We start from the raw sequence: 18,396 nt of genomic DNA, 5'->3' as shown, positions 1-18,396 counted from the left end.
GGTTGGATATGAATGATGAATAGTGTTTTTTGTTGGAATATCAACAACGACGAAAAAGTCACAATGCTGATCAAGTTTACAAAAAAAAGTAGTAATTACTAAGAAGTATGATTTATTATGTATTCCTGATAGTTTTATGTTACCTTACTCAACTACTTTACAGATACACATGTCAAATCTTAGATTAAATCCCTCCCTAAAAGATAGATAGACGAATCGATCCACCATTCAGTGCTCTTCCTAAGAGTAAATGTTTGAAACCCCTAAGATCTACATTTTTTAGCCTGTATAATCTTCGAAAATTTCAGATTATCTTTTCCTAAAAGTTGTTTTAATACTTGAGACTATGTAGTTTTCAAAGTCTAGCACGATTTTAAAAAAAAAACAAAGCCCCTCTTTAAAAAAGGGACGCTAAATTCTCCTAAAAAATAAAAAATAATTCTCTAATTATGCTGAAGTCATATTATAGTGTAGTGTCTAACAAGGGTAATCAAAACACAATCTAGTATTCACCAGTATTATTAAAAACAGACACATTTTGAAAAAAAAAGTGTTACAAACATTTAAATCAAAATCAAACGAAGGTTCTGCAACGTAAGGTAGGGCTTCGACGTACCAAGGCTTTTGTTGGGTGGAAAATGGGAGAATTGATAACATAGATGGCAGGAATATTCATAAATCTGAAACTTCAAAACGATGTTTTGAAGTCTACAAATGTCTAAAACTAAAAATTTAAGGGAAGATATTGGACAACAATTAGAGTACACATAAACAGAAGTTGCTGATTCCATGCTAGTTCTTGCCTCATGTCTCCGGCGGTAATTTTCTGAGGGGGTTGGCGCTGATATCCCCTTCTAAAATTCGCATTCCATTCCTGTTTTAGCCAAATCGTTGAAAAAATATTTTTTGGATAAATCAAAATTTTCCGGCTCCATTTGAAAAAGGTTTTGCTTTTTCTCTGACTGACTGCATTTTCAAAATGATTTAGTCTCTAGTCTAGAAATACCTATTATTAAAAACATGGCTTCGAAATTTTGTTTTAGGAAGTACACACCAAAACCAAGGTTATACGAACTTGGAAACTTTTTGCAGCTAAAAGATGGAGCACAAAAAAGGAAAAATAAAACAAAAAAACACAAGACACTAATTCTTCGGACACAAACAAAACCAAAATACAACAACTAGAAACAAATGCCGACTACTGCTGCCAACCCTTGACCCATGGGTGGGGCTTCACTGACAAAGTACAACAATCAAGTTGTGACAGAACCACTTCTTCATGGTACGTAACACGGCGCTGCTGCGTAACTTACCTATTGCTTATGGGGGGGGGGCAAGATGGGTCCATATCTGGATAGTCAAAGGGCATAGGATACAGAATATTTTTTTTCTCTACATTATTGGGGGAGGGGGAAAACTGCCCCCTTGCGACCCCCAAGCGACGCCCCTGGTGGTAAACGTAGCAAAAACTTAATTTTAGTCTCTCTTTAGCCGTAAAAACACGCCAAAATGGGCTAAGGTACATATAATGTGGCAAAACTAGTCTATTGATGATTTAACTGAGTATTTTCCAAAAGAACTCTTCGGTCGTTTTTCTTAAATGCTCTATTTATAGAAATAAATCTTTTAGAGGATATTGTATTTCTAATAGAAGGAACTGTGTCCCTCACAAGGCAGGATTTTTTTTCTATCTACCATTAGAAAATGTTACTTTGCCCTCTTTTAACAGAAATAACTAAAATCAGATATAATGTGAGTATGCTGCAAAGAGCCCAAAATGTTTTGAAATTTAGTACTAAGAGGAGATTTGCTCCTTTGCGTTTTTGGAATTCCAAAGATGTCATCCCTGCCAGCTGCCTGCATTATCTGTAAAATTGAATGCTTTTCTTTCATCTTTTCTAGCTGTTTTAATGTGTAATTTATTAGCTACCGGGGAAATAACTTTCGTAAGCGTTAAAATACAAAAAAAATTCCCCTAAAACAAATTTTAAATAATTACTGCGTAGGTATCTTAGATTGTCAAGATGAGCTATTGAAGACTTTAAAACTATGAGAAAGTAACTGGTTTGGGACTTAGTATTTTCGGGGTGAAGCTATAGGCCTATGTCTTTCTGGTATACGGCGAACTTTGCCGGGCTTCAGTCGGAAGGATACTGTCAAAACTTTGCTTTTCGTATGGCCATGCTGGTCAACAAGTTGAATTATGGTTGCTAAATGCAACACTTTTGGTACTTGTTGTTTTTAGGTGCCATGATGACAAAATTCTGTCAAAAGTGATCTCCTGGAACAGCAATTTTTAGGCCGAAAATGGTAATGCGTTCAGCAAATTTATGTGCAATGATTTTCATGCCGCGGTTTAATTTAATGCAGGAGTAATCTTGTTGAGCAATAAGCCAACTGAATAGGTGATTCATTTTATTAGCTTGCTTTTGTTATTAATACCCATATAAAACCCAGTTAAAGCTTTGATATTTACTGCCCAAAATGTTATTTTTAACAATTTGAATTGAATAATTTTCAACTTAAGTGTTTTGTTTCTTTGTTTATTTTAAAAAGTTACATTTCCTTAATCCATCAATAAGTAATATTTTAATCCAGTTTTTTTGGAAATGTCTTCTTTGGTGAATTTATTTTCGCTGTTTTCTTAATTGATATTAGAAATTGTTTTATATAAGTAAAAATTTATAGAACCGTGACCATGCATGTACGTACAATTTTAGCTTATAGGGGCGTGTATCTAGACGGGACACATAACTTCAAAAATAGTTAAATTGTTTGTTCCAATCGATTGAAAATCACCTTCTTCTAGCTTTTCGCCTGATTAACAAATAACGACCGACGTTGATAGATATCTAGAAAAGGTGTTTCTTGCTATCTTCAAAAGTGGTTAGGTTAGGAAAATAAAACTTTCGGCAATGAATCCAGGGCCAAAAACATACGGGAAAGTACTGCCAAGCTACTATGTTAACCCTCTTCTGATTTCCAAGTCTTAAAAATTTGTCTACTTGACATGTCTATACCTATTGGAATTTTGATAAAACAATATTATTCCTTAATTTACGGATTTCCATTTCTTTTTCCCTTGTTTTAGTTTTTAAAATCCAATTTCTGTTGTTCTTAATAGAATTCTAAGCCATATCAATATATTTTTTTTTTAATTTAGTAAATGTATTTGCAGGTCCTTGGAAACTCGTAAATTGTGATTGAGCAGAGTTATGAAGCTGAAGATACTTTCCTTGTATTTCATTTAAACAGAAGATTTATTTTGCAAGGGTCTACTTTTATAAAACAAAAGATTTTCAAATGTCATTACAGATCAGTGCACTCTAGAGAAAGAAGAAGTGGAGGTGGGTACTTCAAAATACCTTACCGGGACATAGTTTAGTCTGTAGATCTATTGCTGAAAGTTTCATTTTCCTAACCTAACCACTTTCCAAGACAGCAAAAAGTCCCTATATAGAGTTTTATCCATGTTTTTTTCTGCATTGATAAACCAGTTATCGAAGAAAGTAGGCAACTATTACCAAAATTCTGCTTTTGATCTTCTTCTTCTTCTAATTCATAGCAGGCGGGCTATTCAGTTGGTACTATTTAGCCCTCTTCTTTTTGCTTCACTCTGTGGGCTACAGAGCTACTGTCTTGGTTGTCTCTTCTTTTTTAGATACTCTCAGATATCTTTCAGTGAATCTTTTGACTCAAGGACTTCAACTATAATATGATAGATATTAGTTTCTGTGCTCTGTATGCAGGTATAGTTGGCTAGGCTCTTGACAGATAGTGAGATTTTTAGGTGTTTGAAGTATTTTAACAGTTTACAAAGCAAGGTATGTTTCGCAGATATCGGCATATTACATTCAAATAGGCAATGGTCAATTGTTTCATTATTCATATTACAATGCCTGCAAAGAGGGGACAGGGGAATTGAACCACTTGAATTAGAAAGCTTATATGAGAATGCAAGGAAATTTAGTCCATTTGTTCCAGAAAGAATTCTATGATAAATTTTAGAAAGATACTTATTGGGAAAGGGGGAAAGGATAGGATTAATCTTATTAAAATTAATATCTGATAGCCTCAATCGGTAGATATTTCTAATTGGAATTGGTCTTCCACTCGGCGGTCAATATTTATAGAATTTTTTGCAATTTCATCAACCTGATGATTACCACTTATGCCAGAGTGGCTAGGAATTTACTGAAAATAAGTTGTTATGCCACTTGAAGAAAGATTATCAATAATACTGAGACAATGATAAGTGTCAATGTCCAACTTATATTGGGGAGCTGAGGCCAGCAACTCAAGGCTTGATAAAGAGTCGGAATAGATGATAATGTTATTCGAATTTGCAATCAAAGGTTGGTTTTGCTTAAGGTGTTCTAATGCCATGATTATGGCATTTAACTCAGCAGACATTATAGATAAATTATTAAATAGTCTCTCGCCCATTACAATTTTCAGGTGAGGAAGGAAAACACCACTTGCAACCTTCTCATTCATTTTTGACCCATCAACAAATATTTGGAAGTGATTTTTATAGGTAATTGTATTAAGTTCTGCAAATTTTTTCTGGACAAAAGCAATGGGGGTTAAATCTTTATTCCATTTTGAAAATCAGTATTTATTATGGGAAATGACCAATTCCATGGAGGGGATTGGGGTAAAGTAGGTGCAATAGACTTTGCTGGTACAGGGAACTTCTTTTGAATATTGGCATACTCATCTGCAATACCTCTATACATGGCTGGATTTCTTAACCAATTATGTAATGAGTGTGAGCTATTTGATTCAATTTTTGTAAGATATTTTGTCGAGAGAAAGCTATATCTCTCCCTTATTGTTGTCAATCCACTCTCCATAAGCAGAAACTTGGTGCTTGTGGGTTTACTAAAACCAAATATGAGACGTATTATATCATTTTGTGTTGTTTCAACTTTTTGCATCTGGGTCTTTGCACATGCACCATAGACGATGAGCCCATGGTCAATATGGGGTCTTATATGTGATTTATAAAACTAGAGTAAGGTTTTCCCCTTACAACCCCAGGGTGTGGAAAAAAGTCTTTTAAGTATATTTGCTTTTCTATAGCATTTTTTTATTGTGTTTGAAATGTGGAGGTGGAAATTATGTTTTTGGTCAAGCATGAGACCTAGGTAATTAATATAATTATCTTCTGGAATAGTTGTTTTATTTAGAGTTAGTTTTGAATTAACATTGTTTCGCTTACTGTGAAATTGGATTTTTTTTGAAATTGTAGGTGCAATGGGTAAATCTTAATGTTGAGAGAATTTTTCTAACTGGAAAAGTGACTTTTGCAGATTTGACTGTGCTATCTGGAAGGTGTTGCCAGATGACCATAGCACCAGATCATCAGCATATTGTAGATTCGTGTGGGGTAGGTTCATGTCCCAGAGATATAGGGCAAATAGGAGGCAACTGAGGACTGTTCCCTAAGGTAGACCTTTGGTTATTGTCTTTTGGGGTGAAGAGGTTGAACCAACACAGACGATGACACTCTCCACTTGTATGAAGGATTTAATGAAGGATACTAACTTAAGGGGTACTCCAAGGTTTGCAAGTTTATTTAAAAGGATTTGGTGGTTCACATTGTCATATGCCCCTTCAAAATCTGGGGATGCTGTCACTAGGACATTATTTTTTGAGAAATGTTAGCAAAATGAAAGCATCTGTTGAGGTATGGTGTTTCCTAAATCCAGTTTGAGTGTGTGGGATCATATTTTTTTTTTCAACAAACCAGAGGAGTCTTTAATCTATCATTTTCTCCATTATTTTCACCATCACTGGTGTAATCATTTTTGGCCAATAAGACTCATGGTTATCTTTTGGTTTATTTTTCTTTAGGATTGGTAGGAGCGACGAACATTTCCATATATTGGGGAACCTAGAAGATGCCCAAGCGTGATTATAACAATTTAGCAGTTCTTGTTTGTATGAAGATGTGAGATTCTTTATCCATGTAGGGTGTACATTGTCATAGCTGCTGCTAGTTTTGGTCCTACTGTGATGTATTGCATTATTCAATTCCTGGATTGAAAATGGATTGGTTATGTACTCGGATCCTGGGCGTGGTTCGTAACTTGGATTCATTGGAATTTTGGACAGTTTGCTTTGATTATTTGATGTTAGCTTATTAACAAAAAGAGTTGCAAATAGGTTAGCTTTTCCATTATCATTGTCATAATGGGTATTATTATGTATAAGCTCATACAGGAGTGGGTTGGGGGAAGTCTTTTTCCCACAGATGTGGCTTATGACTTTATGTATAATTGGCTCATGTGTTTCTCTGGAGAGATTATTTGCAAAATTATTCCAGTATTTATATTTAGCATCTATTATAGTCCTTTTTACATTAGATTCTGCTTGTAATTTTTTTAAATATGTAGTAGGTGATGGTTTTTTAATGAATTCTGTCCTAGCTGCCTTTTTTATCCTCCATTTATTTAGGCACTCATTTGTCCACCATGCTTTAGGAATTTGTTTAGGCAATGTTTTCTTAGGTGTTGTCTTGGGGATAGCATGATTAGCTGTATTTATTAGTAAAGAATGTCAAGGCTTCAGCATGTGTGTCAACTGTTGTGTTAGAAATGCATGAACTTTGGGTGAAACTTGTAATTTCATCATTTAGCTTATTTTGGAACATAGACCAATTTGCTTTAGTGTTGATATATTTGGAGGTATGAGATAACGTTTCAGCAGGTTCATTTAGGGAGCAAACTATAGCAAAGTGGTCAGTACATAGACTATCAATTTTATTTATGTAAATTTTGTTCAAAAAATTTAATGACACAATTTGTAGGTCAATTGTGGAGAATCTGCCAATTTTTGGGTTGAAATATGTGTTCAGGTTTGGAGGGGTAGCAACAGCTAATTCATTATTATTTGAAGTCATATGCTCAATGAATTTACCAGCTTTATTTGCTGGTTTATTCCCCCACAAAAGGCTCTGGGTATTGAAATCACCACAAATAATGATATTTTTTAACATATTAGAATTATTTACATAATTAAAGAAATCCTTGGCATCTGTAGTTTGGCCATTAGGGTTATAAAAGCTTATTATGTAGGTTTTTAAATTATTCAGCCAAACACTGATACCAATTACATCAACATCATTTGCAAAATCTGGAAAATTGATGCCACAAAATTTTATATTATTATTAACTAATAAAGCTACCCCAACTCCTTTTCTCTCTGAAGATCTATCCTTTCTCAGGATAGTATATCCCGGAGACTTAATTTGTTGATTTTGTGTTAAATGAGTTTCCTGGAGGCAAGTAATATTGATGGAATTATTATTTATAAATGATATTAGTTCATTTAGCTTATTTTCTGTGAGTGCTCTTACATTCCATTTGAGTATTGATATATGTTGTGTTGTTGATTTATTCTTCATGTGACTGTGTATCAATGTTCAGCTTTGTTAAAAGTAAAGCAAGATCTTTTTTTGCTTGAATGAGCATATCATCTGGAATGTAGATTTTTTCCAATCCTGCAATAATTTTTGTTTTCTGTAGTTGATGTATGTTCATGGCCTGAACTGCATTACAGTTTAGAATGAATAAGCATATATTTGGGGATTGCATTTTTGGTTGTGCATCCTGTTTGTTGGTTAAGGGATTGATTCCTGGTAGTGTTTCTGGTTTGTTTCTTCTTGGGAGGGGGGCCAGGCTGACGTCATCTCACCGGACAAGGAGGCTTGTTGGCTTGGTGATTCCTTCTGATAGGGATTTGAGCTAGGGGGCTTAGAAGATGGTGTTTTATATGGGGTGCTTGATGCATTGGGGGCATTTGACTTGGGGGTTTTGTTTGGTTTCATTACAGGCTTTATTTGGTATTGTTGGGCAGCATTTGCTTCCATTGCTGCAAAGGGGTATGGGATGGCCTTCTCTGTTGATATTTGGAGTGTTAGAGCTCTTTTCTTGTATGCAGGGCATAATGATTTATTTGTAGATTCATATGGGCCTTTGCAATTGATGCATGTAGGCTGAGTGTTGTTGCAAGTTGTCAGCTCTTTAGGATGGAAAGATTTACAATTACTACACTCTTGGAGAATTTCATTGCATTTGTTTGTCGTGTGTTCCAGTTTGAAACATTTCTGACACTGGATAGGCTTAGGTTTGTATTCTTTGTGTGGTTTGATTTGCCCAAATAGGAATAATTTTTCTGGGATATCAATTTTATCCTTCATTGTGAATAAGAAGGATCTACTAGTTTTTATGCCATTAGAGTTAGGTTTTCCAAGTTGGGTAACATCCTCAACTGGGATTGTGTTTCCAGCCCTATCTGAGAGGCCTTCTTTTAACTCCTGAGTAGATATCTCTGGGGGAACATTATAAACTACCATTTTTGTTGGTGATTGTTTTGGGTTCCAATTAGATGCAATAATTGGGGTATTCAGAAGGGATTTTAGGTTAATTATTGTACCTGCTGATTTCTGATCTTCTTCAGCTATTAGCAGAGATCCATCACGGTTAATGTTAAGAGAGAACATTGATTTTAGCAATTTAAAAATTGCAACTCTTCTTGCAGTGATCATTTTTATTTCACAGGGGGTAGTGGGAGTAATTTTAAGGTAAATTCCTAAGTTTTTGGAGGGAGGATCTTGGGCAGGAAGAGGGGAAATGCTTTTGATTGGGGAGATTTTTTCCTTTTTTTAGAGCTTCTAGAGAGGACCTCTTGAAACCCATTATCATCATTTATGGTTACATTAGCCCCTACATTTATCATTGTCCTATTCTCCGAATTGGAGCTATCATTAGAACTTTGAGATAGTGTGCTTGACCAGCCAGGATGGGTATCTTTCACTGGAATTTGATTTGGGATCTGGGGGGACTTTTTTTTTGGAGGACTTCTAAACATTGCCTATTGGAAAAAGCTTTAAACACAAAAATAAAATTAAAACAAGAAGGGAAAATAGATGATATCAAACCGTCTGCACTATACAATGGGGAGGATAAACACCACAGTATAGCCCTGAGGATGAGTTGAGCAGGATTGGTTTGGTACAACTGCTGATTAGAAGCGATAATAATTCACAAGAAAATATATTTTGATTGTCTTATGAGGTTGCTGTTAACTTTTGAAATAAAACGTAAAATGGTTACGTTATAACCACAGACAAGAAGTATTATCATATTTTATCATAGAAGTATTATTACATACTTCTTGTCTGTGGACGACACCTAAAGCACTTTTGGAAGAAATTTTGACAAATTCGTACAAGCAAATACTGGCAACTATGCATGAAGCCATACCGGCACTATTCTAATTTGTTTTATGAAGAAGCTGAATATTGCATGTAGGTGAAATGAATTTTCTTTAAGACAAAAGCACTAGTTACAGGATTCTCACTTCCAAACTATATAAAACCGTCTAATTAAGCATATCAAATTCTTAGAGTCATAAGGTAGATTAGCCTACCAGGTAAGTAACATCATCCAGTAAATTTTTACCAAATCATATTAGCCTATTTACTTAGGCTACAAATAAAGTGAAAATTCTACTTTACTTACTTTTGGCTATCTTGGAAAGGGGTTGGGTTGGAAAATGAGACTTTCAGGGATGGATGTACATGCTAAGGTATGTCCCAGGAAGGTACTTTGAAGTACTTACCTCCACTCCTCCCCCCTCTATATAATGGTAAATTACTGCACATTACTAGGCCTAGTTGTTTTAACTCATATTTCATCCAATATTACTATCATAATTATAAATCACTGCTTACCTTACACAACTTCAGCTTTTAACCTTGTTCATTAAAATATATTGCAAAATCCAATTTAAATCCTAAACCATTTAATTTCCTATCATTGCTGACTATTTTTATGGCAAAGTAAAACCAGTTTTGTTGTGATGTCACAACTTTGCTTATTAGAAACCCTTACCCTTGAGGGTAGCAGGCACATGCCAGACATCTCTTTGTTGATAAGACCATTTAAACTGTATTAATTAGGGAAAGGATTTGACAAGAGAGACCAATAAAAATAACCTAATCGTTTTTAGAGGACAAATTATGTCATGGGAAGATGTTTTTGAAATCCCTCTTCCACCCAAACTCAAAATTTTCTAAAATTCTACTTTAGAAGCTTTTAAAGTATTTCTAAAGTACTAAAATAGAGTGCTAAAAACATCAGAATTGACTTCAGAGGACACATTATATCATGGGAAGAGGTTTTTTAAATCCCCCTTCCCCCCAAACTCAAAATTTTCCTAAATTCTACTTTAGAAGCTTACAAAATATTTCTAAAGCACTAATAGATAGAGTGCTAAAAACATCAGAATCAACTTCAGAGGAGACGTTATATCACGGGAAGAGGTTTTTAAAATCCCCCTCCCCCCAAACTCAAAAATTTCCAAAATTTTACTTTAGATGCTTTTTTAAATATTTCTAAAGCACTAATAGATAGAGTGCTACAAATTTCAGAATCAACTTCAGAGGACACGTTATATCACGGGAAGATGTTTTTGAAATCCACCTTCCCCCCAAACTCAAAATTTTCCAAAATTCTACTTCAGAAGCTTTTTTAAATATTTCTAAACCGCTAAGACATAGAACACTACAAACAACAGAATTGACTTTAGAGGACAATTTGTGTCATGGGAAAATGTTTTTGAAATCCCCCTTCGCCCCAAACACTTTGGGGGGAAGGAGGATTTTAAAAACCTCTTCCCGTGATATAAAGTATCCTCTGAAGTCGATTCTGATGTTTTTAGCACTCTATCTATTAGTGCTTTAGAAATATTTAAAATTCTTCTAAAATAAAATTTTGAAAAATTTTGTGTTAGGGGGGAAGGGGGATTTTAAAAACCTCTTCTCGTGATATAACGTGTCCTCTGAAGTCGATTCTGAAATTTGTAGTGCTCTATCTATTAGTGCTTTAGAAATATTTAAAAAAGCTTCTAAAGTAAAATTTTGGAAATTTTTTAGTTTGGGGGGAAGGGGGATTTAAAAACCTCTTCCTGTGATATAACGTGTACTCTGAAGTTGATTCTGATATTTTTAGCACTATCTATTAATGCTTTAGAAATATTTAAAAAGCTTCTAAAGTAGAATTTTGGAAAATTTTGAGTTTGGGGGGAAGGGGGATTCCAAAAACATCTTCCCGTAACATAATTTGTCCTCTGAAGTCGATTCTGATATTTGTAGTGCTCTATCTATTAGTGCTTTTGAAATATTTAAAAAGCTTCTAAAATAGAATTTTGGAAAATTTTGAGTTTGGGTTTAAGGGGGTTTTAAAAACCTCTTCCCGTGATATAACGTGTCCTCTGAAGTCGATTCTTATGTTTTTAGCACTCTATCTATTAGTGCTTTATAAATATTTAAAAAGCTTCTAAAGTAGAATTTTAGAAATTTTTGAATTTGGGCGGAAGGGGGATTCCAAAAACATCTTCCCGTAACAAAATTTGTCCTGTGAAGTAAAGTATGTTTTTTGTAGCGCTCTATCTATTAGTGCTTTTGAAATATTTAAAAAGCTTCTAAAGTAGAATTTTGGAAAATTTTGAGTTTGGGTTTAAGGGGGTTTTAAAAACCTCTTCCCGTGATATAACGTGTCCTCTGAAGTAGATTCTTATGTTTTTAGCACTCTATCTATTATTGCTTTAGAAATATTTAAAAAGCTTCTAAAGTATAATTTTGGAAAATTTTGAGTTTGGGGGGAAGGGGGGTTTTAAAAACCTCTTCCCGTGATATACCGTGTCCCCTGAATTTGATTCTAATGTATTTAGCTCTCTATCTATTAGTGCTTTATAAATATTTAAAAAGCTTCTAAAGTGGAATTTTAGACAATTTTGAGTTTGGGGGGAAGGGGGATTTAAATAACATCTAGCTGTGATATAAGGCGTCCTCTGAAGATAATTCTGATGTTTTTAGCACTCTATCTATTAGTGCTTTAGAAACATTTTAAAAGCTTCTAAAGTAGAATTTTGGAAAATTTTGAGTTTTGGGGGAAGGGGGATTTTAAAAACCGCTTCCCGTGATATAACGTCTCCTTTGAAGTCGATTCTGATGTTTTTAGCACTCTGTCTTTTAGTACTTTAGAAATACTTTAAAAGCTTCTATAGTAGAATTTTAGAAAATTTTGTGTTTGGGTGGAAGAGGGATTTCAAAAACATCTTTCCATGACATAATTTGTCCTCTAAAAACGATTAGGTTATTTCTACTGGTCCCTCTTGTCAAATCCTTTCCCTAATTAATACAGTTTAAATGGTCTTATCAACACAGAGGTGTTTGGCATGTGCCTGCTACCCTCAAGGGTAAGGGTTTCTGATAAGCAAATTTGTGACATCACAACAAAACTGGTTTTATTATACCATAACAATAGTCAGCAAGGATAGGAAATTAAATGGTTTAGGATTTAAATAGGATTTTGGAATATATTTTAATGAACAAGCTTAGAAGCTGAAGTTGTGTAAGGTAAGCAGTGATTTATAATTATGATAGTAATATAGGATGAAATATGAGTTAAAACAACTAATAATGTGCAGTAATTTACCATTATATAGAGGGGGGGAGGAGTGGAGGTAAGTACTTCAAAGTACCTTCCCGGGACATACCTTAGCATGTACATCCATCCCTGAAAGTTTCATTTTCCTAACCCAACTCCTTTCCAAGATAGCCAAAAGTAACTAAAGTAGAATTTTACCGTTTTTTTTTACTTTTCAGACGCTTGATTTGACCTACTCATCTTTCAGTAAAAAATTCAATCTTGGATTGGATTATGTTGTTATTACCTTAATTTTGACTTTGGGGTGAATTGGGATCCTTTTTGATCTGTGAATTGCTCTATAGTTAATGATGTGGTCAGGTCAATGAAACATCATGTGCATCCCACTGGCGCTTCTGGGGAACACCGTTCCACTTGACATCCAGTAATATCTTGAAAGCTTCATCATTGGGGGGCTGAAACTATTGTAAATGAGAGACTGCTCCAATGGCTGACTACATGGCAGGATAAAAACTGTTGACAGTGTTAGGTTTTGACTGATGACTTGGACTGCTTCTTTGAAAGTTCTCTTGCACTAATGTCAATATTTTGGTAAGTTGACAACTGAATCAGAGAGAGTTCCTTGTGAAGTTAGCTTACAGGTCATTAGCATATTGGCTCTTTGTTGTCAGTACGCCAGTGTAGATGATTTCAACTTCAAATGTTCATCATAAAACTTGTCTTTCATCCTTGTTACTACTGTAACAGCTCTCCTATGTGCTCCTTCCAGAAGCTGTACATTACCCCTGTACCCTGGTGATGCTATGCACATTCTAAAGTCAAGCACTGGCCTGACAAGGGCCTTGTATAACTTCACAAAAACTTGGGAGATCTACTGGAAATAATTCTTTTAAGAGGCCAAGGACAGAGTTTGCATGAGACACTGTATTCTTGCAGTTTGAGCAGAATTTATACTGGTTGTTGAAAACAATACCAAAATCCCTTTCTCCATCCACATTTCACAACTCTTGTATTATTTAAAGGTAGATTGAGCATAGTATAGTTTAAACATGAGTTAGACTTGCAAAAATGTATAATGCTATATTTGTCAAAATTGAAACTCATGTGCCATATTGTTGCCCAGTTATGAATATGGTCAAGATCCACTTGTAGTGACTCATGGTTGACTGTACCAAACAACCATTGTCAGAATAGAGGGTGAGACAATTTGTAGCCAATTGAAAAATATCATGAGTAACCATCTGTGCCAGTATTTTATGGAATCCAGCCATGGTTCAAAACAGCCCCTCATATGCAGTCATAGCTAAAAAGATCTTGGAGTCTTGGTTGATGATAAGCTTAAGTTTAATTTTCACACACAGTCTGTAATAGCCAGTGCCAAACAAACTCTTGGTTTAATAAAAAGACCATTCTGCTGAAGATCTCTAGCAGTGATCACCAAGCTCTTACATGGCCTGATCAGACCAAAATTAGAATGTGGGATGTGAATTGCTACTCCAGTCAATAAGGGTGAGATATCAACTCTGAATCAGCACAGCAATTTGCAACTAAGTGCAAAAAGGGATTTTCAACATCTTCCATATCTTACCCAATTACTTAAGCTCAAATTACCATCTCTCACATAGAAGTAGGCAAGGAGATGTATTTATGATATACAAGTTATTATATGGCCAGAGTGTGATCCCCAACCTGTCCAGATAGTAAGTTCATAGAGTACTAGAGGCCACCCCTTGAAGCTTTACCAAAAACATGCTAACACCAGGCTGTGAAATAAATTCTTTTGTAATTGCATAGTCAGCCTATGGAACTTCCTTAGTCAGAATGCAGTTATGTTTCCCAGTATTGAAGCCTTCAAGTCTGCAGTTGACAAAAACTGGTAGAGGAAACCTTGGCTCACAGTATGGGATGCACCTAACAAGTTGAATCATCATCTAGTAATTTAATTTGTTTAAGGATGTTTAGACCATAAATCTCAATAGGCTGCATTGGATGGTGGATTTGTTTGGGTCTAATAGTGGGTAGGTCTATATCTGATGTACTACTAAAACAGACACAAACTGGTGGTTCAGTTCATCTGCAATTTGACATCTGTTAGTTCAGCTTCTGAAGTAGTAGTTAGTTTAGATATCAATCACCAACTAGGTCTTATACTGAAATCATATTGATTCAGATAATCTGTAGTTTCTTTGATGTTTGCTAGTTCAGCTCATGAAGCAGTAGTTAGTTTAGATGTCAATCACAAACCAGGTTCTTTGCTGTAAGTTTACTGCCAAAAAAAATTTTTGGTTATGCTTGCTTTCTTTAGCTAGTATAGCTTCATGATTCTTATAAAGTTTCCTGGTTATATTTCAACTGAAGGATCAGTAGGTTAGCTGTTATTATAGGGTGAGGGATTAAAGGTTGCCTATGATATATTTATATCCTGCTCAGTGGTGGTGTTTGGCATGTGCAAACTGTGCAGCCATACAGGACCTTGCACCACTAGGAACCCCTCATCTTAGTGTAGGTATAGTCTACAAATTCAAGGCTACATGAATACTCTGCCATCTTTCTACAGCATGGTAATACCACAAAAATAGTCCCTCATACTGACAAAAACTTTTGTTGATACTTTCAGAATGGGTAAATTTGGAGACCTTTCCATTACTGAGCTACCATTACTATTAGGTGAATAACACTTGATGCCTATTTTTATGCTTCTTCCAGGTACAATAGTTGCTTTACTTTGATATTCAGTTTTAATTTTTGTTTTTGGCTATGGAAAAGGGTTAAAACATTGTTAAAAACTTACTAATTGATTATAAATCTGGCTTGTTAAAGTTATATTATGCACAGGCATTGATTTATCATGATCCAATTGAATAAACAAGTTTGTATATCTTCTAATTTTGCCATGATTAAAACACCTAATTTAGCCATGCTCAATTATGTTGTTAGCCCTCTTTATCCTATTAAAGGCTGTGTTTTCTGAACACTAAAAATTGTCTAAAATTATCAAAGTCCACAGAAGAAGATGTTGTTAATTTCAAGAGCATAAAATAAACATGGCAAGAGTAGATGATTTATAAGTTCTTTATCCAATTGGATTGTGAAAAATCAATGCCTTTGGACTATATAACTTTAATAAAATGGAATTCTACTCAAATAATAACTTTTTAGCCAATATTTTAACCTCTTTTTGAGCTTAAAAGGAAATTTCTAGGTAAATCAATTATTATATTCAGAAAGAGCATATAAAAGGAATTGAGTGGTATTTTGACCTAATTTGTAGCTCTGTAATGGAAAGGTCTCTAAGTTTACTAGATATAAACTATCAACGAAGATTTGAAGATTGAAAAAGCTTTGAGATTACTTTTGGATTTTTATACAGAATAATAGCACCCTGTCAACAATTACTGATGAAGAACTATCTGGATATTGTATGAATCTTCAAGTGGTTCTTTCAGTAGGAGAAAAACATTACATAGAAAGCATTAAACTGTATAAAGAATTGAAGCATTTTTGTAAGCAATCCAAAAAGCCAAAAAAGAATGATAAAATTAAAGTTGATCAAGACCTACCTGGTGGCAGAGGAGTTTGTCCGGAAGGATGCAAACTTTGTTTGCTGACCATGTGCCACTGGATATGGGGCTTAACTCCCTAACTAATCGCTCCGAACAAGGCTGCCCCAACCTCATGGGCGCGGGTGGAGCCCACCCCAGGGTCTCTCAGTGCCCAGGATTTCCCTGGTGTCAATCAGAACCCAGGCCTAGGGACGGTTGGGCTTGCGACCCTCCTCCTGAAAATAATTGCAATGAAGAGAAATGTTACTCAAGCTTCGGATCCTATTCGTTTTAACTCCTTACGACCTTGGCACGTCCCTGGACGTCTTTTGAACCTTGCTGACCAAGGTGGGCTTAGAATAGCCACCTGGAATGTTTTAACCATGAATAACCCCGGATCCAAAGACCTTCTAGGGCTTGAGATGTTGAGATGTGGAATTGACATACTTGGAATGACAGAAACCCACTTGACAGGATCAGGCAATGAAGAAATTGCCAGTTCTGATCACAGGATGATTTGGTCAGGCCAAACTTCTAGTAGAAACAGTGGCGTAGGCCTGCTTCTAAACAAGAAGGCAAAGAAATTTCTCATATCCCACAACCCAATATCAGATAGACTACTCACTGCCCGCTTCAACCACAAACACGGGAAGATGACGATTGTTGTGTGCTATTCACCAAGAATATCTCTCCAACTGATGAGAAAGACAAATTCTACTTGGTTCTGACAGCTGCTCTCTCTCGGATTTCCCCTCATGATGTTTTGGTCGTGGTAGGCGACTTCAATGCAACTGTATCTGACTTCAGCGGAGCTTTTAAGTCTGTAATTGGTCCAGTTACCCCTGATTCTTTGAACGAAAATGGGACCCGACTCCTCCAGCTGTGTGCCATGCACAAACTGGTCGTTACAAACACCCTGTTTCACAGGAAAGACATTCATAAGTCAACATGGTATAGCAATGACGGGCGCACGCGAAAGATGATTGACTATATTATAGTCAACCAAAGATGGCGGTCATCAGTCACAAACTGCAAATCTATCGCTGCGCCGAGATCCGGAATACTGACCATAGATTAGTTGCTGCGAACTTCCGTCTACGACTCAAAGCCCAGCCTACAGAACGATGCCAACCAAAGTTGGACACTCAGAAACTAAAAACCGAGGAATTCCGCCAAAAGTATTTAGTTGAAGTCCAGAACAGATTTGAATGCCTGAATACCCTTGTTGACCCTGACACGTTTTGGCAGACGTACAAAAACAATATATTAGAGGTCGCCACTGAGACCGTCGGTCGAAAGCTGTACTCAAAAAAGCCCTGGCTGTCGAAAGAAGCTTTGCGAATCATTGAGAAACGCAGAAAAGTGCGGCTGGCCGGAGATATGCCCTCCTACAGACGGTTAAACGGGGTCAGGAAAAAACTTATCCACCAAGACAAGCAACAATTTGTTGACAAAAAAGCTGATGAGCTAGAAGATGCAGCACAAAAAGGTGACATCATGTCGCTTTTCAAGCATATTAGATACCTCAGCGAGGTGAAACCTCCAAAGATAGGAGCAGTTAAATCCACCTCCAGCGTAAAGCTCGAAGATGAAACCGCGCAACTTGATCAATGGAAGGAGCATTTCACAAAGCTGCTGAACGCTGACAGAGTCGACGTCGATCCCGACCTAGTCGCATCCGCTGAGCAAGCAACAAGCGAAAATCTCCCAGAGCCTGAGCCTCCCTCTGTAGAAGAGATACAGAATGCTCTGAGGAGGATGAAAAACAACAAAGCACCAGGAACTTACGGGATCACCGTAGAGCTGCTAAAATTCGCAGGACCGACGATGCTACTATGACTGCACATGCTGTTTTCCCTCGTTTGGACAACTGAACTGATTCCACAAGAATGGAAGGAAGGGATAATCCTCCCTCTATGGAAGTGCAAAAGTAGCCGAAGTGATTGCTTCAACTACAGAGGATTCACCCTCCTGTTGGTTCCCAGCAAATTATTTGCCACGACGTTAATCGATAGAAGTACCCAGTTCATCCGTAAGTGCCGCCGGATTCAGCAAGCAGGTTTCATGCCGAACAGATCCATGACCAAGCAGATCTTCACAGTACGCCAGGTCATTGAGTTCCAGTGTACAGCATACCTCGCCTTTGTTGACTTTAAAGCAGCCTTCGACTCGGTTGACCGTGAGTCTCTCTGGCTGATACTAGATCGAACATGTCTCCCGGATAAATACTGTCGCCTGTTCAAGGCGCTCTACACTGGTACAAAAAGCTCCGTCCAGGTTAATGGTCGTCGAAGCTAACTGTTCGAAATAAATACCGGTGTACGGCAAGGTTGTGCTGCTGCTTCTGAACTGTTCAACGCGGTGATTGATTATGTCATGGATCAAACCACGAA

The 18,396-nt window shown here is 36.2% G+C and overlaps 2 protein-coding genes across 3 annotated transcripts in view; both read left to right on the top strand.

The window, feature by feature from the left end:
* The first annotated feature begins 9,289 nt into the window (after window positions 1-9,289).
* Window positions 9,290-18,396, top strand: part of LOC148954583 (uncharacterized) — a 60,997-nt gene continuing 51,890 nt past the window's right edge. Inside the window, exon 1 of one of the 2 annotated variants that reach the window (XM_089087160.1) lies at window positions 9,290-9,316. The gene's annotated coding sequence lies outside the window, so the exon portion shown is untranslated. The other variant, XM_089087159.1, reaches the window with a different exon arrangement.
* LOC148954584 (uncharacterized) lies at window positions 17,012-17,842 on the top strand. Its single transcript, XM_089086352.1, has one exon. The coding sequence runs from the start codon at window positions 17,012-17,014 to the stop codon at window positions 17,840-17,842; it is 831 nt and encodes a 276-aa protein (XP_088942478.1).

This window comes from Artemia sp. Qi Xiang Cuo, chromosome 3, assembly GCF_049724085.1.
Source record: "Artemia sp. Qi Xiang Cuo chromosome 3, ASM4972408v1, whole genome shotgun sequence".
NCBI lineage: Eukaryota > Metazoa > Arthropoda > Branchiopoda > Anostraca > Artemiidae > Artemia > Artemia sp. Qi Xiang Cuo.
The sequence above is the reverse complement of the archived record's forward strand: the minus strand, read 5'-3'. Positions and strand labels throughout refer to the sequence as shown.